Here is a 25592-nt window from a genome sequence, read left to right as displayed (position 1 = left end):
AGATATCAAAGTCAGAAAAATGTCTTCCCTAAAAAGGCAAAAATGGGGCCACACTTTGAGCACATTTTCACAGGGGTTCTCCCTACCACAAAAACAGCCCAGAGCAGGACATATCATGTAAGGGAGTGTACACGGGCCAAAGTGTCTCAGCTGCTTAAAGATCTGTGGAATACCTACCAGATCCTTTAAATCTCATCTATATTTGGGTAGACCCCAACATCTGAGGAAATAACAAGTTTAGGGAAGGCTGTATTCATTACTAAGTCACACCTTTCCTGTATAACAGGAAGTATGTCATGAATTTCTATATTGAGATACCAGTTACCATAATAATGGCCAGGGATATTCCAGTGAGAACTCTTTCTGAATTTTGTGTTATAAAAACAGCAGCCGGTACCAGATGGAAGGAGAGGCTAAATAACAATAATACTGACAATAAGTAAATTACTTTTTTCCCTCAGGCATTTCTCTAAATGCTATAATTATGGATTATATGTTGGGTAATATCTCCATAAAACCTTTTAACTAGTATTTCTGGATGTGCACTTCCATGATATTGTTGGCAGGGTAGACTACAGCATCACCACAGCTTTTATGAAGAGAAAAATATCTGAAAACTATTTTTAAGTCTTAGAAGACTTAGGATCCTTTTTTTAAACAAAGTATCAGAACTGGAGACAGGGTAGCTCAGTAGTGGAGCACTGACCTAGCATATATGACCCTGAACTTGATGCCCAGTACCAATGAAAAAAAATTAATAAATAAAATAAAATATCAAAGTCAGAAACAAGCATACATAAAACAGGCAGCATATATCATATTATTTCAACTCAAAACATAGCAAAACCAATTTTATATTACAGAAAAGAAACTTGAGCTAGCACTCCTACTGACACCATGTATATATATATATATATACACATATGTGTGTGTATATGCATAAAATACTATATATATGCTGACACTATATAACCAATGGGTTACATAACACATTCATTTCTGACTGATAACAAATCATAGCTTTATGCCCAAGATGGAATTTTGTACTTTCAGAATTCATTGGAATAATTCACATGACAGCTTGCATGTTTTCTCAGATTGTAAATTAAACATATCCCAAAAATCTTTTAGTTTACCTTCTTCATTTTATACAATTATAAATAACTAAATAAATATAACTAACTAACTAACATCAGAGTGTATGAAATCATCTGGAGGGGTTGTTCAAACACAGATTGTAGGTCCCCACCCCCAGAATTTATGACTCAGTCAAGTCTGGGGCAGGGGTGAATTAATAGAACAGTGGCTTAGATAACTTCCTGTATCTCCCACACCAAGATCTAGCTTGAGAATGAAGCTCACTGGGTAACAAAGAAATGTCAGTGGCACAGCTTCAGGTAGAAGTGATCAATTTGTCCCAGAACACAGATACACAGATAGGTTAAATGAGAAAGGGAGGCCTCCCTCAACCCAGTTTGCCCTATTGTCTGTCTACACAATGTCCCTCCATATCCAAGGGGGTTGGTTCCAGGACCCTTCACAGATAACCAAACTCTACAAATGCTTGAATTCCCTATTATTAAATGGTACAGTATTTGCATGTAACCTATACACATCCTCCCAAGTACTTTAAATCATCTCTAGATAACTTATATTACTGAATACAATGTAAATGCTATAATAGTTATATTGTATTATTTAGAAAATAATGACAAAGGGGGGAAGTCTATATACATGGTCAGTAGAGAAGCAGGGTTTTTTGGTTTTGTTCTTTTTTTTTTTTTTTTTTCCCAAATATTTTCCATCTGAGGTTGGCTGAATCATCAAGGAGGAACCCACAGATATTGAGGGCTAGCTGTACTTTACAAATCAATCATCAATCAGGAAGTGAAAACCCTTCTGCTCACTAGCTTCCCTCTTTCTTCTCCAATGGCAAAAAAAGGTGTTGGGATTATTCCTCTTCTGTTTTTTTAAACTACTATACCAACTATAGCAAGAAAAAGTATTACCTTTCTGATTCCCTGTAAACAGTCGAGGATGGTGAGATTGTAAGTGCAATTTCCAAAGGAAGCATCCCTATAAACATAAATAAACTTAACATTAAAAACTTGCATTCAGAATTTTCAAATAAAATATGCCTAGGTCAGCCTGAGTTATGCTTGCTCAGCTTCATGCTGTCAGCATGGCAAACTTATGCAGCATGTCAGAATCTAAGAGTTAACTACTGCAGCTTCACTGAAGCACTTCTGAAATTGCTCTAATCCAACAGGCAGAATTAATAAGAAAGTAGATTCAAGCCTAAGCCCCAGAGTCAGATTGCTTTGGTTCAAATTCCCACTCTGCCAAGTACTGGGTAAGAACTTGAGCAAATTACTTTACCTCTGGGAGTCCTGGTTTTTTCATCTGTGAAACAAAGTTAATGAGAGAAGCTAGCATTCATAGAATTGACATCAGATGACATAAAAAAAAATAGGTAAAGTCCTTCATGTAGGCGAGGCACAAAGAAACACTTAAATATTATTACCACTCTTATTAACAGTGACTTGAGCTGTTTCATTAAGTAAAACATTCATCATTACAATAGGCCTTCTGGCAGGGGACCAATCTTCTGTCAGGAGTGCAATACACACAGCATTAGAAAGGTAAGGGGAACAGTGTATGTAGGTCAATAGAACTTAGTAGTTACTTTCATGGATTGAAAGCCATCTCCTCCCTACAGGGAGCAGGGAGGGGCTGAGGAAAACGCAGTCACACTTCCCAAGAATCTCCTGGGATCCCTGAGGGCTACTTATGCACCCTGACGTGCTCTATCAAGAGTGGGAACCTACTGCACCAAAAATTGAGGGCTTCATGCTTTATTCAAGTTTTTAGAGCAACTCAGCAGATCTACTTCAGGCAACATAAAACTGAAGTATCAAGTTCAGGTCAGTTAAACAAGAACTGGCACTGGAGCTTTAACACCAGCAATGTTCCAAGGTGTCTGAGACAAGAAACTTGACCTCAAGTCTCTTGGTCTCAGCCCAGACCCCACTGCTGACCCAAGGAAGGAGCCACTGTCAGGCACTGCCCTGACAAAGTCAAGGCCCCTAACAACACCAGCCCAAGGACAGCATCTGGGAGGGAGCCAGAAAGAGAACACAATCTTTAAGGGCTTTTACACATAATTAACATAAAACAAAGTTTTATATCCCCAGTCATCCAAGGTACCTTGAACCTGTCGCTGCTAAGCCATGAATTAAAATGTAACTCCAACATTTTCTGTGTTTCAGCATCCTAATAGCCTAATACAAATTGAGTGAGTTAGCCAAGGTTAACAGAAATACTGCTTAACTCCTGAAACTTCAAAAGTAACCTGTGTATATAGGGTCAGTTCAGATATTTAAATCTGATTTCAAGAGGGGTTTTGTTGTTTTGCTATTGTTTTTAAATACCATCTGAACTTATTTCAGTGAAAACAAAATGTCTTTTCAACTATCTTATAAAACTGTAAATCACATGCTAAGAAGCAAATTTTAATGACTAATACCAGATAAAGGAGTAGCTAGAGATCTAAGATAAAATACTAGTTTATATTAACAATTACACATTCCTTTGCAAATACTTGTCTCTTTGGGGCAAGGATTCAGACTCTGGGTGCCTCTGCAGTGATCTGATGGACCACCCATTTTTTAATGGTCTAAAGTTTTTAAATGAATAAAATAAAATATATAATTTTAATGGAAAACCAATTTAAACAAAGTTATTAAAATATTAAAGAACAAATTTATAATACCCCAAAATATACTTTTTAAGTTAATACATGGCAAGATCTAGTGACAGGCCTGATAATAACTCCCATACTTTTTGAGGAAGAAATGAGCATAAATAATATTTTAAGATATAAAAACAGAAATGTGGCTTAAAAATACCTGTGAAAAAAATGCCTTCTACTGTGACAGAGTCAAATATGTTGCTAAAGCTACTATAGTTTACTTCAAAATTTTATAATTAAATTTAATCCTATAAATTATAAGGTTAGTAAAAATAAAGATAAAATTTTCTCTCCTAAATTCACTAGCTCTCACAGTAGGTCAAAAACTACTATTTCAAATTTTTAAAAAGAAAATTCCTTTGTTTTCAAAAAGAGTAAAAAAACAAATTATAAGAATTAGAAGTGTTCCCCATTCCTTTAAATACATCTTCCTACCCCTGGCCTTGGCTAAATGATTTCACAAATAGACCTAATCTTTCTGGATGTCTGTAAACTATGCTATCTCTTGTCCTGTCACAGTCACAACCGTTACCAAAAACTGAAAAGAGAGCTCTGAGCTGGGCACAGTGGTGCACACCTGTAGATCCAGTTATTCAGGAGGCTAAAGCAGGATGATCACCTAAACTCAGGAGTTCAAAGCCAGCCTGGATAACATAGCAAGACTCTAAATAAATAATAAAAATAAAATGAAAATTTTCAAAGAAAGAGAGCATGCAGTCTGATGACTTAGTGGTCAAATCTGCACACCTACAAAGCTGGGAGGAAAAGTTAATATGCCATGTGACAGAATAAGGACACAAAGCAATTTCAGCAAGCAGGAAACACAAACAGAAGTTTATAAATTGAAATATATAAGAAGGAACACCATGAAATTCAGTAATATCTTCCTGACTGAAGAAAGGAATGACACACACCTCTTTTGAGCACCTACTATCAGGTAATTTAGATACATCATGACAGCTACATAAAGGCAACAGTTCCCACACCTGCCCTCACACCAGGGAAGAAAGAAATGGTTTACTAGTAACATCTCCCTTACAGACACAAGAGAGTAAATATACAGTGAAGGGACACAAAAACATGTTATATATTCCCTGGGTCAGGGACAGAGAAAGTAAGTCAAGGAGGAAGATCAAACCCAGGTATCTACCAACACCCCAGGAACTCTTTCCAACCCCCGGGTAATCCAGCATGGATAGGGAGAATAAGAAAGGAAAGGGGGAAAAGGGGAGGGGCGGGGGAGAGGGAGAATTTTGAAAGCTGGAAATCAGATGAATGCGTGGTAAATCAAGTTGAAGACCATGAAAACTGAATACCAAGCTGATAATTGAAAAAACAGAACTAACACAATTAATACCACATTATTCGCAAAGGCTGGGTGAGTAACAGGACAGGATTCTTCTAGAAGTCAGAGTGAAGGACATGTCTTTCAGGTTTGAAAAGCCCATTAAAATTGATAGATTTTATTCTATAAAAGCAATATTGCCATCCATTTTATAAACCAGTCCTTCTTGTTGATTTTCCTCAACTACTCAGTTTAGTTAGAATCATTTGAAAACAAACAGGTTGGTCCTGAAAGGCATCGAGTTACCTGCCCCACACAATGTTCAAACTTGAGTAGGAATTTTTCTCATCTGTTATAATATGAAATGGATCTCAGGGATTGGGAAAACAGTAGGCTCTATTAATCTCAAAAGTTCTTTCCTATGCTGAGATTATATCATTATTTAACACTATCAATATTCTCTTTCCTGTCCATAATCTCTCTCCTGGTTCCTTCCTAACAATTTAAACACTTTCAGGTCTCAACCGCTTTTTAAAAAGAACAAGTCACCCCAAATGCTATTGACTCCGCATTTTGCTTCAGCTACCACCTCCTTTTTGGCCCCCTCTTTAAAAGAAGACCTCTCCAGCGGAAGATAGGAGTATGACTCAGTGGTAGAGCACTTCTCCAGCATGTTCAAGGTCCTAAGTTCAATCCCCAGCACCACCAAAAAGAATTAATTAATAAACAAACAAAAGAAGATACCTTTACAGAATTTCTCACCTTCCTCTTCAACATGCACAGAGTTTGGTGGGATTTAGTATACTAGGAATGTTTTCCAACCCCATCACCATCAATTCCCAAACACTTTTATCACCCCAAAAAGAAATGAAATGATCATTTGCAGTCACTCCTCATTCTCCCTTCTCCCAGCCCCCTGTAACCCCTGATCTATTCTGACTCTGGGTTTACTTTCTAAGTCCAGGGAAGCTTTGGCAAGAACCAGTGAGTATCTTCTTTCTTCCTTTGAATATTCTTTTCTCTTGGTCCCTGAATTTTCCTTCTGCCTACTTACTACTTCCCAGCTCCTTTGCAAATATGCCCTTCACCTACCCCTTAGAAGTTGGACCTCTACAAGGTACAATTTTAGCCCAAATTCTTCTCACTCCATTCTCTCTCCCTAGACCAGGGCTCTCAAACTTCAGTGTGCATCATAATCACCTGTATGGTTCCCTAAAACACAGATTTCTGGGCCCACTCCAAATTTCTGACTCAAGAGATCTAAAGTAGAGCCTGAGAATTTGCATTTCTAACAAGTTTCCAGGTGATGCAGATGCTGCTGGTAGAAGGAAACATGTGGAAAACCATTTGCCCTAGACAATCTCATCTACATATCTATCGGCAAAGACCCTCAAATTCACTTCTCTAGCACAAACTCCTTCTTAGAACTCCAAAACAGTATAGCCTACCAACTACATGACATTTCCATTTGGGTGCCTTAAACTCATTATGTAAGAAAAATCTCTTGAATCCGTCCTCCTCCTCCAGAAACCACAGAGACAATGATCTGGCCCTTTAGCACTCCAGGTCTAAGAAAGATAAAACTTCCACAGTCATCCAGGCTGGTGCCCTTCCAGAAGCCTCCCCATTTCTCTCTTCCCCTTGCCTATCCTTCACTATGCTTTTCCCTCTTAAGGACCTTTTGAATGTATTTTACCCACCAACTCCACCACCACTGCCTTTCTATAGCCACTCTCACTCTCTCTAATCAGTTTTCTTCACTGCAACCAGAGTGATAATTTTAAAAAGCAAATCTAATCCAGTCACCCTTCACCTACAGCTCTTCACTAAGTTCCTAATGCTTTCAAGGTAAAGTTCACACCCTCAACGGGGATGCAAGGCCCTGTGGCTAGTCCCGCCTGCCTCACATGCTTCCTCCTTCCAGCTCACCTCACTCTCTGGGCCCAATCTCGGAGACCTTCCCTAAACTCCTCAGGTGGAGCCCTTGGATCTGCCCTCAGGACCTTTGCCTCTGCTAGTCACATGTTCTTCCTACTTCCCCTTTGGCACTTAGGTTGCCTTCCCTAACCTTCAGATCTCAGCTCAAACACCACCAAGCTCAGGTGGGACTCTCCAGCCCCACCCTGACTAGATCAGGTCTCCCAGATGTTTTTTTTTTTTTTTTTTTTTTCCTTCTTTGGCTTTAACTACATTTTTAAATGTAGTGCTACTAATTTTGACTCTCTGCCTCTAGCTCTACAATAGTTTCAAAGAAAGCAGATCTATATGTTTATCATTCACCATTGATCCTCAGCACCTGGCACAAAATAGACAATCAATGTCTGTAAATAAATGTTTAAATTAAGTAAAGAAGCTTGAGAATTCATCCCAAGAAATTTTTCTATAATATTTCATGATTACTTTGTTAACTTAAGTAGCCTAATGCCTTAATTCTCAGAAGCAAGAACTTTCACTGCATTTAAATCCCTCTGTCCATTTAAAATCATTTCCTTCTGTTCTCTCTGCCAAAGAGTGTTAATTAAAGAAAGTTAAAAGCAGTGATGCGGCAGGTAGTTTTCTTTTCCTTTGTCAGGAGATATTAAACACATTGGCTTATTAATAACCCATGCTTCAGAGAGGCAGAAAGAGCTTTGAGTATTTAAATCACTGTGACAATACACTAAACCGTTTCAACCCTCTCATGTTTTTTTTTTTGCAGTTATAGTTTCCAATTGTTCACTTAACTATTGATTTGCTTTTTCATTCATTCATTTATTCATGCATATATACACTCATTCATTCGTATTTATTGGATGAAATATTTATTGAGAAGAACAAGAGGTCATGTATTTTTCCACCTCCCCCATAAAGGAGAGGAAAGTATGCACACCCCTGGTGGCCCAGGAAAACTACAACTCTTATCTTTATTTGTCATGATAGTTTGACCATGTATTGCATTACTCTGTTAAACTCATAAACAAAAGACTACTCTTCATTCAGGAGATACGGTAATACCTAAACACCCAAGTCTTCTATCATTCATCTCTGCTGAAGAATAAATCATGTGTCACTAAACCCAAGACTGATGTTACAGTCAACCACTGTCCAGAGACATCCAGATGCAAATTTAGTTCAGCCTCATCCATCTAACCTTCAACTATTCCAGCAATTCTACCTTTCTAAATGTGACTTCTGGCATAACAGTCAACTGAACCACAAATTAAATAATTATAAAAATCCATATACTATAATAAGTATAATAAATATAGGTTGCACATGAAACTAAATCAATGAACATTTGAAGAAAAGAGGCAACTGGGATTTTTCATTTATTTTATGGTTTTGCATTTATTTTGCAGAAAAGCAGAGGAAAAATTTAATTTATAAAAAAACCAATATCAACAACCACAGTTATATACTAAACAAAAGGGCTTGATTCACTGGTGCCCTAGAGCTATCTTGTATAGCCTTTCAAAGTCAATTGCTAAATATTCAAAAACTTTTTGAGCCCGTGTCAGCAGTCAGAGTAATATTTGTACCACAAGAATCAGCAAACACTTTATACTTCCTGAGTTGCTTTACCAACATACCTCCACTTATAACCTAAGAATCTAAGAAATCACTCAGAATGAAGCAACCTTTTAAATGTTTATAATGGGGAGAGAAAACCAGAGATGAAAGCACATATTTACACTACACATTAAGAAAATATTTCTGGTACTGAAGTTGTTTGAAGTGAAGAATGGAGAAGAGGCGCAGTATCTACAGTGTGGAGACTACACTGTAGAATAAAAAAGAACTGATGGTAAACGAACTAACGAATACTGGTAATGACTATGACCTAAGTGTCTCAGGTCGTGATTCTTCATAAATTCTCTGAATAACAAGTAAGTAGGAGATATGCAAATATTTGCAGAGCAATGCATTGACACAGATCTCAAAAGTACATCCAAGAACCCCTCAAAGCACTGAACTGAATCCCACCCTCATACCCACCACAAAGTTGCAAATTCCTGAAGAAAGAAAATGTGGGGGGTTTTCTGTCTGTGTGCCTGGAGAATAATACAGTGTTAGGTGCATTGCTATGTTGTAGTTGTTGATGAATGAATAAAGAAATGAATAAATGATCATTACCAGGAGTTCATTTACCTTTGCTGAACACCTCTAGTGGCTGGGAACTACTGATCTTTCAAAGTGAAAATTATTTTCAAAAAATATATTTTTTTTTCCTAATACTAGGGATTGAACCTAGGGGTGCTCTACCACTGAACTATGTCCCTAGCACTCTCTATTTTTTATTTTGAGACAGGGTCTCACTAAGTTGCCCAAGTTGGCCTTAAACTTGCAATCCTCCTGACTCAGCCTCCCAAGTAGCTGGGATTACAAGCAAGTACCACTGCTAAAAAGTCTTTAACTATAAACTATGTAAAGTAACAATAACATGCTCCAAATCATTTCTATCCAGTACAAATATAATACCAGTTATAAAATAGGGCCACATGTGATTATAATTTTTTCATAGCCATACTAAAATAAAATAAAAAGAAATAATTAATTTTAATAACATATTTTGTTTAAACCAGAATATTTTCATTTAAGCATGTAATCAACATAATTATGAGTATTTTTACATTCTTTTTTTAAACTAAATCTTTGAAATCCAATGTGTACTTAATATTTATAATCCACCTCAGATTGGACTTGGCAAATTTCAGGTGCTCAATAGCACATTAGCTAGTAGCTATTACACTAGACAGTTCAGCCTTAGACTATATGAAATAATACTAGACCTAGACAATGCCCCTCAAGTGACAGAACTGTCTAAAATACACCCCAATTTTCAGACTCTGAACAAATCCCTTGTATGCATGTACTAGCCACAAGAAGAATAATTGAGTTTTTATAAATTTTATAAAGTTTTTATAAATTTTAAATGTAAAAATGTAAATTTTACATTTACAAAAAATGTATTTGATAAAAACTAGTGGAAAGAACAAAACCAAATGGTTGCATGGGAGAGGGCCAAAAGCTGACCATGACCAGCATCTAACAAAAACAGAATACAGAATCTCCTGCTTCTCATATGTAACCCCAGGGTATATATTAACCACTTTGCTCAGAGATAGGTGAAAATTCAATTCTAAATCATGGCTTAAAAGGTCACATAAACTCAGCAGGATAGAATCTGTCTAGAACTTGCAATAAAAGCAGAAAAACAAACCAAAAGATGTGCTCTGAGCCTTTGATCAATAGCTGACTGGCACCTACTTAACTGCATTAATTTTTCTTTAAAAATAAAAAAATGGCAAATTATCTTTAAATTGTCATAAAGGTAAACATTTGCAATCATGTTCAAAACTACTTTTATCAGCCATGCGTGGTGGCACATGCCTGTAATCCCTCCCAACAGCTCAGGAGGCTAGGGCAGGAGGATCTCGAGTTCAAAGCCAACCTCAGCAATTAGTAAGGTGCTAAGCAACTCAGTGAGATCCTGTCTCTAAATAAAATACAAAAAAGAGATGGGGATGTGGGAATGTGGCTCAGCAGTTAAGTATCCCTGAGTTCGATCCCTGGTTACTCCGTCCCCCCACCCACTCCACCCCTCCCAAAAAAAAAAAAAAAACAACAATAAAAACAACTACCTTCATCAATTAAGTCTGGCAATGGAAATAAAGCTTAAAGAATCCAAAACCCTAACTGCACTAACCCTATTGCACAAACTCCGGTAACACTAAGCTGGAAATAGGAATAACTGAAAAGGACAATTTTTCAGTGCAAATCACTGATGCACTATCTTGTTCCAGATCATAAGAAAGAGAATAGATGGAATTCACCTCCATGTGTATTTAATGGGTCACAGAAACCCTGACAGTTATTTCTATTCTCATATCCTGTAGAATGGTGTTTATTTGCCAATTTAACAAGAAAAATATGATAGTCTGTTTTCCACTGTGATCCAAGTTACTCAAAATAAACCCCAGTCACTGAGAATGGTTTCAACAGTTTGGACTGGATAAACCATCTATTTTCAACACTCAGGAAACTGGCACACCCTCACTATTCAAAACTAATGTCAATTCTTTTCCATCATACTATACACATCAAAATAAAAGGCTCACTGGGTGCAGTATGCCTATAATCCCTGCAACCTGGGAGGCTGAGGCAGGAGGATCACAAGTTCAAAGCCAGCCTCTGCAACTTAGCAAGCCCCTAAGAAACTTAGTGAGACCCTCCCTGTCTCAAAATAAAAAACAAAAAGGGTTAGAGATAAGAACCGTGGGGCAGAATTGACCCCAAAAATTAGTACTAGGAAGTAGCAAGGTAGTTGAGAATTAAAGGAATATCTTTAAAAAGCATAAAATAAACTTTTGTTTCCACATTTTTGAAACTCAAGAAAATATGGTAAGGAAAACTTATACTTTAAAGTACAAAGTTAATTACTAAACGCATTTTGACAAAAATCACAATTCCATATTTGAACTAACAAATATCTGGTTCAATATTTTATGTGAAGAGACATATTTTATAATTACAAATAACATCTACCAGCACATGTTTACTTTGCTTTAGAAGAAAGAAATCAGCCTCATGCCAAGGTCTAAGTGCTTGACCCTTTGGAGTCTTTATTAAAAGACCTGCAAGTTCTGGCATGCCCAGAAGATCTAGAATAATTGCTTTTGAGATTTCCCATTAAGACTCAGCTACGTAGCTCAGCAACTATGGTATCACCAGGAGTCATCCCCAAAACACAACAAATACCTCCCTTAACACAAACAGTATGAGTTCATGTTAATGAAATGACATTAAAGGATTGCCAGTGGTAGGTTTGTGGCTCCTCTGTCAAAGAAGATGGTCTGGCTTCACATATGCTTTGAGAGAAACTTGGATAATCCTGTTCACATTAGACAAAATACCACTATTTGGGATAATCCACTTATTTCCAAGATCTGCTCCCCAGAGATATTTTTTGTTCCACACAAACATGGATCAGGAAAAATGCTTCAGAGTGTTTCAAACCTATCGTTCTGCCAGATGTAAACAGAAATGGGGGCAGGGAGGTGTCGGTACTTTGGAAAGCTGTGGGTTAAATAAAAAGATTACTTCATTACTCAGAACAGTGAGAATCTTTAAAATGAGAGTGTACTTTATAAATCTCCAAGATGAAGCAATCTAAACTTACTTGATCATTGAATTTGTTTTTTGTTTTGTTTTGGGCATGGTGTATCTTACAGATCAGTTTTCCACATTGACCACACATTCACATGTAAAAACTATGTAGGTAATTTTTAAAAACTCCAATACCCAGACTCCACCCCAGGTCAATTACATTAGAATTTCTGGGGGTGAAACTCAGGCATCAATAGTTTTTAAAAGCTTCCCCAGTGTGCAAATAAACTTGAGAATCAATATATCTTTGGGAAAAACTGAACTAGACATCCTATTCTCTTCTTCAAGTCAAAAAAAAAAAAAAAAAAAAAAGCTGCACAAAATTATAAAAAAGAAAAACTAATGACTAGAGTTAGGCCATCCACCCAATGTCAAGCAGTTTTATTCCACTGGACGTTAGCATAACACCCTACCTCCATCACCTCCACACCTACTCATTATTTTTTCATGCCATGCTTTCTAGATATGTCTTCAAAACTGGGTCTCTGGACATTATTTATTGTTAGCATAATTTTATTCTCCTTTAAGTTTATATACCATAAAAAAATTGTTTTTTGCAGATTTAGGAATCATCGCCAACACCAAAAACGTTGCCAAGTTTTGGTTTGATACATATAAACCAATTAACCAAGAAGTAGGTTTCAAATAAATTAAAAAAAAAAAAAAAGATCTCAAAGAAGAGTTGTGCAACTTAGTTAACTTTCAATATTTTGTGAAATTTTGAACTTCCACAAGCACGATTTTATGAGTGCCCAAGAGCACAGATCTGAAAGCCATCGTCATTACCTGTCATGAAAACAAGCTGGGATTCCACCAGGGGCCAGTGGTCTTGTGGAACTTTAGACAAGAGGCAATTAATACGACCTTACGGAATGTTCAGGCAATTGTGTACACTAAATTTGGTAGTACACCAAAGGGAAAGAACCTCTAAAAGACTCATTCCAGGCTTGCCAATTTAAACTCTGCTGACTCTGCCCCCAGGACTGAAAGGCCCCTTGTTTGCTTGAAGGCCGGCTGCCAAGCCCACAGTGAGGATGGGTGGACTCAAAGAATTAAAGTAGATGGAAATACCCTTTCCCTCTAGTTTTCAGCTAGAGTCACTCTTGATAAACGCACTGGCTATTCTTACTACAAAAGAAAAGTACCATTTGACACAAATACCTTACAACTCAGTGGAACACCCTAAGAGTGACTCACAAACAGTAACACTGCAACACTCCTGAGGGTCACAACCAGACAGAAATTCAACTATGGCCATAATCGATTGTACTTAATTTAATCAAGAAGTCAGTAAAGCTACATGAATCTTTTTCTAAATTTGTCTCATTTTTAGTGAATTTTTAACTAGGTTAATAGAAGGCTATAATTTAAAAATTTTAAATATAAATCCTAATAGAAAAAAGTCAGATCATGTTTTTGGTTATAATAATGTACCGATATTGCAAACATCACACTACTTAGTATCCTACCTAGTGTGCTATTTTTTTTATTTAAAGCCTATGGCACATGAACAAAAAGTTACAACACCCAAAATCAGCACTTGGATGGTTATGCTCATTCCCACAAAAGTTAGGGTCCTGCTCCTAACATCTCCCCTAACCCCCAGTTCCGAAGTTACATCTTCTTTTTCAGTTTTCCCATAATACCTATCTCTTAACCCTAGTAAAGCTCTGTAATTGTTCTACATACTCGTACTTTCTATGAACCATACAGAGTTCCCTGCAGTAGGTATCAAGGTACCCTCACCATCTTTAGAGCCATAGGATTATCACAGTGGCTGGCAGAGAAGAAATTAATGTACTTATTCCCTTTGGACACAAATGGAAAAGAACTCAATTACAGCTGTTGAGAGAAGAGTCGGTCGTGCAACCAAATAATTATGATACAGAAGGTGGGCTTTAATGGTGTATGTAACATTATAATACATAAAATGTAATAGGGAATTATAGGTAAAGGATCTGCAACCTTCTTCAAATAAATGATGAAAGGCTTTACAGAAGTGACTACTCAAATAAATGTCTGAGAAATGAATAAATCTTGAAGAAGAGCAATATTTAAATTGATGATAGCCTTTATTAAAAAGACTCTAAAATATATAGCACAATTGGGTACATAGGCATTGCAATACAGTGTACATCTGAACATACCAACCACACCTTCAACAAGCCTTCAAAAGTCTTCATTTTTAAACAATTTTGAACAATAGCCAGGTGTGGTGCCTGTAATCATAGTAACTTGGGAGGCTGAGGCAGGAGGATCATAAGATTGAGGCCAGCCTACTCGACTTAGGGGAGATTCTGTCTCAAAATGAAAAATAAAGAGGACTTGGGACGTGGGACATAGTTCAGTGGTTAAACACCTTGGGTTCAGTCCCCAGTACTACCAAAAAAAAAAAAAAAAGAAAAAAAATATATATATATGTATTACACTAGGCACAGGAATAAATGCATTAGCTCATAGACTATATTAATCATAGACTATAGCACAGTAGCCATTTTATAAATCAGGAAATTAAGACTCAGAGAAGATAACTTGCCCAAGTTACTTACACTTACTCTAAATAGTAAGAAGTAAGATGAAGCTTCAAATCCAGCATCCCTGCCCCAAAGCAATATTCTTAACCTCTTTGCTTAGAACTGAAGTAGAATTATTAAAATTATCATTATTTTTTCCTTTTTTATCCCATAGCTTTATTGAGGTAAAAATTGAACAATAAAAATTGTACAATAAAAAGCACATATTTGAAGTATGCAATCTGATCAGTTTTGACATGTATATAACCAACACAATCAATATAAAAAGCATTTCCATTACTTTTTTTACTTTGAAATCATGCAGATTGGGTTTCCTGCATGATTTATTCCATTAGAAATCAATCACCTTAAGATATGTAGAACCTCACCCTCACATGTCAACCATTTCAAAATTAAATGGCACACTTATAAACATCTCAGAGATCAAGGAAGAACACACGAGAAAAGTAAATAAAAATTACTTTGAAATAATTGATAATAAAAGTTTAAAAAATCAGGATCTCTGGGATGAAACAGTACTCAGATGAACATTTATAACTTAAAGCACTTGTGTCAGAAAGAAGCTAGAATAACAACCAAATTATTTTCAAATTATGTAGTAGGAAGGAAAAAAGAGTGGGAGCAGAAATATATGAAATAGAGAAGAAATATTACAGCTAAAATTTGATTAAAATCAAACAAGTATCATTATTTTCTTTTCTGACAAAACAGAATTGTATTTCACAAAGTGCTTTCAAATTATAGGAGGAAAAACACCTCTAAGTTTCCTTAACACTTTCCTATACATAAGCCATCACTTTTTCTCTGCCCCTCAGTGGCTAAGGGCTCATCTTCCCGATGGCTGGAGAGTTGCTCCTCTCAGCGCCCCACCCTTGGCCTCCCTACAGCACTCTACCATTGCCTCCTGGGTACCTCCTCTCGGCCTTCAGACCCAACTGTGTCCCTCCCGTTTTCTCCTGTGGTCTCAGAAACTGTTGGGAATCTCTTGGATCCTACTGGACTACTTCTTATTCTCTCAGATGTTTACCAAGAGCACTTTAAATGTCCCCTCTGAAGTCTCAGAATATACAGACAGTGGAAAGACAGACAACACAGAATCCTCCTCAGTTGATCCAAATATATCTCCTTATGGTAACAGAAACAATAATAAGCAGTACTCATGCTCACAGATTTCAATACATAAATAAGCAAAAGGGGGAAATTATTAAAAATTATCCAAACTTCTGCCAGAGATTACTGTTGTGGTAGTATTTTGGTTAAAATTGGTTTTTCTGGTTTTTATCAATGCTGGAAATTGAACCCAGGGCCTGGTGAGCCACACAAGTGCTCTACCACTGAGCTACACCCACAGTTCCCTTCAAATTTTTAAGAAAGTTCAAGTTTGCCCTAATTTTTTTTTTTGTTGTTGTTTAATTTTCTTCAGGTGATACTTACATAACTTTCTTTTTCAACACTGCAACAAGAGACAGACTTCCTGAGGATGTACGCCACATGTATGTGCTTAAACAGGGAATTCTGGGTCCCCACTAAACCTGTGCTCCTGGAAGTTACCCATAGGATCTTATTCCATATCCCCAGGACCTGAGCTCAATTGATGGTCATGACTCAATTGATGCTCATGAAATTAAAGAATGGAGGCATCAGCGATGTAGCTTATTAAAAGCTAACAGATCTTGACATGGTTATTAGTTCCTAAATTAGGCACTCTTTGTGCTTCAAATAAATTGTAAGGATATGGAAAGGGTTCTAGGAGAAAAAAAGAAAAGACAAACTCGTAAAAGGAACAAGCTATTTTATTCTTACTAGCTCGGGGGTCGGGGGGCGCAGAATCTGCAAAAAGAAATAATAAAAATACCATCTGACCTCAGAGGAAAAGAACAAAACAAAACAATGACTACCTCATTTCATTCCATATAACATCCTGGTCATTCTTAGACAATGTAAAAGCACCACAACCCAAATCTAAAGGAGCCAGCTCTCTAATTAGGTCTAGCCAAGTCTTGTGAGTGGTCATACCTGAATGGAAGATAGGGGGGATTGGAGCCAGACAGGAGTGCTCTGTAGGCTTCTTCAGGTGTCTTCTTTAAGTAGATTACCTGAGACAGAAAAATAGTAACATTTAGAATGCCACCAAAAAATGGCACAAAACTAGTTACTCACACAAATTTGCATTTCACTTCTTCCACTCAAAGTGAAAACTCTCATAGTGATGTTGATCTTTAGACAGCAACCAAGCTGCCAAAGTTTCTTTTCAGCTTGAATATGAGCAGCAGACTTTGGCTTAAAGATTGGTAAGAGCTTACAGGCAGAGGGCAGACTGTTTTTGTTTGTTTGTTTGCTTGCTTGCTTGTTTTGGTACAGGGATTGAACCCAGAGGCACTTAACCACTGAGCCACATCCCCAGCCCTTTGTTTTTTTATTTTGAGACAGGGTCTTGCTAATTTGCTTATAGCCTCACTAATCTGCTGAGGCTAGCTTTGAACTTGGGAGGCTGAGGCAGGAGGATCAAGCTAGCTTCAAGGTCCATGGGATTTTAGGCATGTGCCACTGCACCCAGCTTTTTCTTTTATTTTTTCTTAATGGATCAGAAAATTAATTATTTTGAATTGTGGCATGGACCACCCGATGTGTATTTTGTGTATCCTTATCATATTTAAATGGAAAGGAAAAAGCACAAAGTATTAATCCGAATAGAGTACAAATCTGAAAAAGGTATCTAATCTGTCCTCTTGGGGGATGCATTTAAAATTCCCACTTCTTAGTATTAATGACCTTTTTGCAGAGAGCAGATTCCGGAAGAGGCAGTTCACTACTGCACAACTAGAAAAACAATAGCAGAGACACCCACACCTCCATTGTTAACACCTGTTAAACCGTGTGCTCAACAATGACAAACACAGGCCCCTAGTCTTTCATAGAAGATCTGTCATGAGTTAACTCAGTAATTGATGAGTTTCGAAAGACATCTCACAGTGAGCACAGTCCCTATAAGACATCTACTGAATTCTCTTGCCTGCTCTGAGGAAAGCTAGTGTTGCTCTCTAAATGTTCAATAAAATGATGGGGGATGGTACTTAGTAAGCAGGTTAGAAAACTTAGTGGCTTGGCCCTTTATACCAGGAATGCTTAATCCCTCCACACAGCATTAAAAAAATTAATCTTAAAGTTAGGAACAAAAGGGAGCTCTTAAAACTAGTAAACAATCTCCACTCAGTTGACGTACCACCTATATGCCAGGCACTGTATGGGTCACTGCTTCCTTCATTAATAGAATTTACATTATTGTGGAGCAAAAACAATAATTAAAAAAATAAAAGCAGTCTAAGTTTTTATTTAGAACCAAGCAGGTTTCTGGAGAGAGAACAGAAAGGACCTGGTTGAAGGATGATAGGGAGAGGTCTCTGGGGGGTGCTCAGATAGAGCTCTGGAGGGCTCCTATGGGAAGAGCTAAGGGATAGGAGGAAGGATCTTCCAGGCAGTGGGAAGGCCACAGACAAAGCTGGTGGAGGTAGGAAAGAACCTGTGAGCTGAGAGAAAGGACAGGGAGAAGGAGGAAGCGGGCAGGGGGGAGAGGGCACGAGTGGGGGGAGGCAAGCAATGAAATGTGAAAAGCACTACCAGCCATGGAGGGATTTGGTTTTATTCCAAGTGCAATTTAACATTTTAATTTTGGGCCAAGGGCATTGGTCTTTTTCATCTATCGTGTGAATTTAATTCCCCAAATCCTCTCTACCTAGAATTAATGGTATTATTTCTTTATATGTCCAAACATCAAAACAGTATGCATTTCAATTACAAGAATGGCAGAGTCCCAATTCTTAAAAAGTAGGGTTTTCCTCTGTACTTACAAAGCTTCTTTGAGCTTTAAGCTATTCCACTAGCAATATATCACATATATTTACTTCTTAATAATTTCAGGACTAGGAAGCACTCTAATTCTGAATTCTCTAAATAAAATTAAAATAAATGATAAAAAAAAAGTACATCTAACTTTAATAACAAGGGCCCATATTCATTTGGCAAATAAAGAGAAGGTCTGATAGAGCATACACCAACCTAAGCAAATTGAGGGTGAAACAAAAGCAGCACTGAAAGTGAATTAACTTTAAAAGTACTGATCTAGACAAGAGGCACAGATTCTACAAATAGAGAATCACGACTCTAGTTCCAGCTCAAATCATTATAAATCCATTTAAATCAACCCTAGCTTTAAAGACCATTTGCAGTAACCAATGTTACAACATAATTTCACTGCACCCTAATGGGTAGGTTATGTAACAGTGTTGGTTGTAAGGCAGTGCTACAGCATTTGAAAGTTGACTAGGCTGCTAAAAGGGAAAGCAGCTTGTAGAAAGCCTTCTGTGTTTGGATTAGATAATTAGAGCTTATACATCAACCTTTGAAAAGCAAAAATACATTTCCCTCCTCAGGAGCAATTATGTTAATTCCCTTTAATTTTGAGGCCGGTGGTTCCACAGGTTCTGAAGTCACCAGTCCACATGAAATGCTTCTTCCCTAGGCTGGTTACCCCACAGGGCTTCGCTCCTCATCTTACCTGCATGACTTAGCACACATGACCCATGTTCTCACACTGTAAAATGAGAGCCTTTGTTTTTATTTTTATCCCGGTGCTAAATTATTAATAAGTGCAAAGTGAAACCCAGCGGAGGCCATCTAAATTCCAGGAAGATTCCCGGGGCATCTGTTACAGGTTGACCTTTTACAGCCTGAATGCAGGTACTTAGGGAGAGTGGGAAAATGTTTTCCTGATACACAAGTGCATTAACGAATGAATGCATGCAAGGTCATTAAAATACAGACTCCCATCTTTCCAGGAGAAAATATGGCATGTAATTCCTATGCCAGCTCTTCCAGAAGAGAGAGAGAGAGAGAGAGAGAGAGAGAGAGAGAGAGAGAGAGAGAGAGAGAGAGAGAGAGAGAGAGAGAGAATGAAAATACAGGCCTGATAAAGCTCAAAAGGAAAGTAACATTTACCAGATTCAGGGAATCTGGAGCTCAGAAGGTTCACTTTTCCAAACTTGCATTGTTGCTCTATAATGGGTTAAAATTTGAACATGTATCTGACTCAAAAAATATATAGAAAAATGGACTCTTCCGTTATACCTGATTTTTAAAATTAGGTGACTTCAAACTGTTAACTGTTATCTCTGAGGAATAAGACAAGGGAAGCATTAGAGGTAGAAAGGGAAACTTTCTATTTTGTAATCTCTATCACTGTATTTTGTACAGATGTGTTCAAATTTAGTTTTTAATGCAAAATAACTCAATCAGTTATAAAATGCTAAATGTACCTTTTCTAAAATTAAGATCTATATTTAATGCTTAAAAAGTTGTCGCTAGATATTCTAATATTTCTAAAAGTATTTTCTGAATAAAATTAATTTCAAAGTATCCTCTAAATTTCTGATTTTTCTTTTTCTGCTTCTAGAAGGAAATTATATCAGATTGTCTACTCCTCTCACTCCGCTCTTAGTATATATAAACCCAGTGGGCGAACCAGGCCTAGTGGCACACACCTGTAACTCCAGAGAATTGAGAGGCTGAAGTAGGAGAATTGCAAATTCAGGTCCAGCCTGGGCAACTTGGCAAGACTGTCTCAAAATAAAAATTAAAAAGGGCTGAGGATGTAGCCGCAGGAAAGCGCCCATGGGTTTAATCTCCAGTACCACAAAATAAAAACAAAAACAAATCCAATGAGAAGAATTTTTCCAAACTTTTGATTGATACAACTTGACAAAAGCCACCTGCACAGCTAGGGCTTGGTTTGCCACACCACGTTAATGAGATTTTTATAAAATCTCCCTACCCTTGTCAGGAAAACCTAGAAACATCCTCAATAAAATAATATTTAATATATACATTCTTATTTTAATCTAAACATGAGTCAGCCAATTAAAGTGATTTTTTTTTTCTTTTTAATAGACTTCACTGCAGGTACCAAAGAGGCAAATAACTCCATTTCTTAAAGAGCCAGAAATCTAACATGCATCATCAGCGATATGAAGTTTTTCTTTAACAACATAAGAAAAATTACAGTACGCAAGCCACCATAATTTATATTGTTTACCAGTAAGTTAATGTTGCCCAAACCTGAATTAATCATGCATGAACTTTCCTACCTTCTGCCACCTATGCCACAATGTACTACCTTCTCTCTCTAAATAGGCATGCTCTTTTAACTTAATCAATTAATGAAGTGTTTCAAATCACTGCAATAAGTGGAAAACACACCACTGAATCTACACATAAATGAATATTCAAATACATAACACTTAGAATCTTAAATGTTTGTATATATATCACACAGGGACAAACAACATATCAAATATCAAGCTTGTACTAATTTTATAAAAATACCACACCAACATGGCAAGTTAAATAAAATCTTCCTATAATTTATCTGCAAGTACTTCTAAATCATTTTTTCCCACTTTAAAAAATAAACTTTATACTAGAGATAAACTCAAGGGGACTCAGCCACTGATCCCCAGTGCCCCACCCCGCCCCCACTTTTTTTTTTTTTTTTTTTTTTTTTTTTGTATTTTTGTATTTTATTTAGAGACAGGGTCTCACTGAATTGCTGAAACTGGCTTTGAACTCATGATCCTTCTTTCTCAGTCTCCCAAGCCTCTGGGATTAAAGACATATGCCACCACGCCTGGCAATCCTAAATCATTTTTTTAAAAACTAAATCCTATGGTCACTAAATCCTTAAAGCCTATAAAAAATAATATATGATATTTTCAGAGACATCTTGGAATTGACAACTATTTCTTTATTCAGCTAATTTAATCTCGCTCATCTGCAAGCAGTGATTCTTAAAACAACTATCTATATAAATGGCTTAATATAGAAGTCAAAATCAGACTCAAGTCATGAATTCACTAGTGGTCTTTCTCTAGGGACATTTGCCTCAAACTTTACCATTCTTTTAACTTTGTTTTTAGTTGCTATTATTTCTTCCAAAAAAGCTTTATAGCAGAGTACAACACACACACACACACACACACACACACACATATATGCTGATACCTTAAATGTATTTTAAATAGAAACCTACTCCCCCCCATGTTAATTATATTTATATTTTGTGATTTGAAAAATAAAAATACTCTTAAATATCCCACTTGACCCTCTGAGTGAGTATTCTTCAATTTTCACAGTTGATTTCCTGTTATTTGTTTAATATTATACTTGTTTAAAATAGAGGAAACAAATGCCCAGAACAGTCCTTCCCAGTTAGGTACTGCCACTAGAAGATCCACGTGAGAGCATGAAATTATCATTCTAACCATTTCTGAGTCAGGTAAAGTTCTTTCAAATGGAAGTTTCCAGAAAACAGATATTACAATTTGAAATCTAGAAGAAGACTTTCAAAATATAGAAGATATATCAAAATGGAGAGCCTTTCTTTAAAACTTTCAGAGTAGGTTTGACACTCACAGAATACTTACAGTGGACATTACCAAGATGTCACTATGACACATAACTTGGGCTCTAGTCTATTAATCAGCAGTCATGTTTATGCCCTGTTCCCAGCCTACATGACTTAAAATCATCATACTTTCAAGATGGCACTTGAGGACGGAGAGGGCAAACACAAGAAGAAACCATATCTTTCCCTGTTTGAAGCAGTATAGTGTACTCAGTCTGAAATCCCCTTTCCCATCTGTAATTCCTCCCAATCAGCCAGATCCAAACTTTCACACCTCATCTTTGACTCCACCTCTCCTTCACTGTGTTACACAATCAACTCAATACCCAGATGATGGGTTCACTCTCTCAGTCTCTTTCAACTATGGAGGAGATTCAAGTTTGGGGCCCAGAAACATACCATTTGGGGAGAGAAGGAGGATACAAACATCATTTCAATTTTCACAAAAATGCCACCACTGGACCCTCCAAAGACCTTGAGAGGGGGCCTGAGCTAGCAAGGGCCCTGACTCATAGGTTTCCTGAGCTCCAGGGTGAACCTCCCCTGGCCTTCCTTTCATAACCATCCAGTATTTATTTCAAACTCTTATCTCCAGACTTAAGGACTAACACCAGTCTCTGCCTCCTCCCGCTGCCCACTCCAATACACTCAGCCCTTTGCATCCTCCTGCAAATACTACATCATTCTAGGATTCAACCAATTGTAGATCAAGCGTATTCAAGAAACAATAATAGTAAAACAGTAAAAAAAAAAAAAATTTAAAACAATACAACTATTTACATAGCATTTACATTAAATGAAGTATACGTAATTTAGAGATGATTTATGGTATATAACAGGATGTGCCTAGGATATATACAAATACTACATCACTTCATACATGAGACAAGAGCATCCAAAGATTTTGATATGGGGTTGGGGATGGAACTAATTCCCTGAGGATACCAGTGGGTGAATAAAATTCCAGAAGAGGGCTCGGCAAGTTCTCAGTCCTGTTCAGAAGCCCAACCCAGACCACCAGCCCTTGACCAAGTCATCACTCTAGTCTACCTTTCCAGGTCGGTTTGTTATTTTTCCTCAAATGAACCTTAACTGCTAAGCCTGGACTCATCACCGTTCCCTAAACTAATACTTGATACCTCTGGCATCTGATGCCTTCTTCGCAGAACACTCTCCTTACCATCTCTGCCTATTCAAATTTTTCCCATTTCATTAGCTAGTTCACTAGTTTTCATTTTATTAGTCAGTTCACCAACTCAAATACCACCACTTCTCCAACCCAGAAACCCTGCCCTTACTTCTCAGACTCCAGAATACAACACTCAACCATAAGAGTGGTAACAGCCATGATAACGCCAATAATAAAAACAGAAAGTTAAACAACAAATACTGTGTACCAGGCGCCACAGAGAATCAGCAGCTCGAGGTGACACAGCTAAACAGGGTGGAGTCAGGCTGTTTTTCCTGCTCATGGACTCTCACAACCACTTCCTGATGAGCCCCTCAGCTCAGCTATGATTATTGTCCTTTACATTCAAGCAAAAAGCTCCTGGAGTTGGTAACCAAGTTCCCTACACCTTGATAAGCTTTTCAATGCTTCCTTCAAAGACATGCTTAGTAAAAACATGTTTTGGGAATGAGTGCTTTACACTTACAAACTATGTGACTGTATCCACTACAGAGGGTTAATTCAGCTTAATTAATAGGCAGTAAACGAGACTTTTTTAAATGTGTCACTGCTACTTCGGTAGTACTGCCCAAGGAGCTAATAAAATTAACTTTGTGAGTCCAGTTGTGTGAGAGTAAGAGACTACGTGGTAGAGTCAATTCTCCAGTGATCTGTGCTAAAAGAGAAAACAATAAAAGACTGATGAAAAATGAAAGCTCTAACTCATTGATTTGTATTTGCTTATAGGATGTATTTATAGAGTCAAGACATAGTCCCTGATCCAGGTATTCACTCTCCCTCTTGTGTCTATTTTAAAGCTACACTTGGCCAATCCCAACACCTGACAACAGGCATTCAAGAAGAAATAGAACAGAACATAAATCACCAGAGATGACTGTAATTTAATCAACATGTATTTGATTTACTTAATGTTTATTTGCACAGGAACTTGGGCACATAAGAGGGCACAGAGAGAGTTTGCAGCCTCATTAAGGAACTTAAAGACATTGGCAGCAAGGGCTCTAAAGGGGGCTGGGAATGGGCCATGAAGCGACCAGACTAGACCTGAGCCTGCCTTAGTATGATGGTAGCATTTAGATGGTCACCTCTTCCCCTTCCTTGGGCTGCCCCACCAGGAAACCAGGGCTGTGATGCAGGCAGCCTACTTTAGCAACATGAGATTGGTCCCTGCCCTACGTTCTCAGAGCTCTCTACCCTTCTTCAAATTCTTACTTGTTTGTTTCTATGGTTATTGATTTAGTCCGTCTCTCCAGGCTAAATTCATCTCCTCTAGATTTGCAGGACTCAACACTGTGCGGGACACACAGCATACACTCAGTAGTGATGGCTCAAGTCTGGGGTGGGGAAAAGGTACTTCTGTGAGAAGAACCATGACATAGTCACAGAACACGGATCAACTATCCAAAGACTGAGGCGGCTGAGTGTGACGATTAAGTACCCAGGTATGAAGCCCACCTGCCAGAATTCAAACACAGCTTTTTTACTTCTGAGTGGCATGATGTTAATTCTGTATGTATCCATTTCCTTATGTGTGAAGTGGGAATATAATTAACTACATCATAAAGTCATTTACTGGGAAGATTAAATAAATTAACAGCACATGTCAAGTGCTCAGAACTGTATCCAGCACATAGCTCTTCTACAGCAAAGGAACACAGAAAGGAGATAAACTGTGGTGCCAAAATATTTTTTTTTCTCCTTTTCACCACCTATAGCCATGTGAATCTGGATTTACATATTTCTCACACCTGAACCCTAAAGACCATCACACCATCAAAATGAGAGGTGATGAATGTCCCTCATGATTGTTATATTGCAAAATCATAACATAGAGACCATCATTTAGTAAAACCTGATTCTGAAGTACAGACATTAATCTTACTCTCAGTTTTGCTTCTTCAAACAGCCTCCAAGTCTCTTGGTGCCTTAATATCAACAACTATAAAATAAATGCCACTGGCCCCTGCTTTATCAAATCCACTGTCAAAATATCAGAAGATCCCTGAGGTGGCCCATGTCTCCCCAATAAAGTACATGTAAACAGTGGAGAACTGATATTACTAGAACTGTACTCATTTTTTTCATATTTGAACTTCTCATGAACAAAAGAATAAGATTACCAAGCTCAGAGAGAAAAGTAATTACCAGTTACCTGCAAGGAATGAACCACAAAAGTCCACGGAAACACACTATGAGGCAAGAAACCCTGCAAAGAAGTTGAAAAGCAAAGC

At 37.4% G+C, this 25592-nt stretch overlaps 1 protein-coding gene across 3 annotated transcripts in view; it reads right to left on the bottom strand.

Annotated features, from left to right (window-relative positions):
- The window catches only part of CDC14A (cell division cycle 14A), a 169954-nt gene that overhangs the window by 93672 nt on the left and 50690 nt on the right, over window positions 1-25592 (bottom strand). For all 3 annotated transcript variants that reach the window (XM_079110671.1, XM_079110669.1, XM_079110670.1), the window contains 2 exons: window positions 16733-16812; window positions 2010-2076 (listed from right to left, as the gene is read on the bottom strand). In XM_079110671.1, the coding sequence (XP_078966797.1) occupies window positions 2010-2076; window positions 16733-16812 (147 nt within the window). The remainder of the gene's footprint in view (window positions 1-2009; window positions 2077-16732; window positions 16813-25592) is intronic.

This window comes from Sciurus vulgaris (assembly GCF_902686455.1).
Source record: "Sciurus vulgaris genome assembly, chromosome: 1".
NCBI lineage: Eukaryota > Metazoa > Chordata > Mammalia > Rodentia > Sciuridae > Sciurus > Sciurus vulgaris.
Note: the sequence above shows the minus strand (reverse complement) of the source record. Positions and strands in the feature narration are given on the sequence as shown.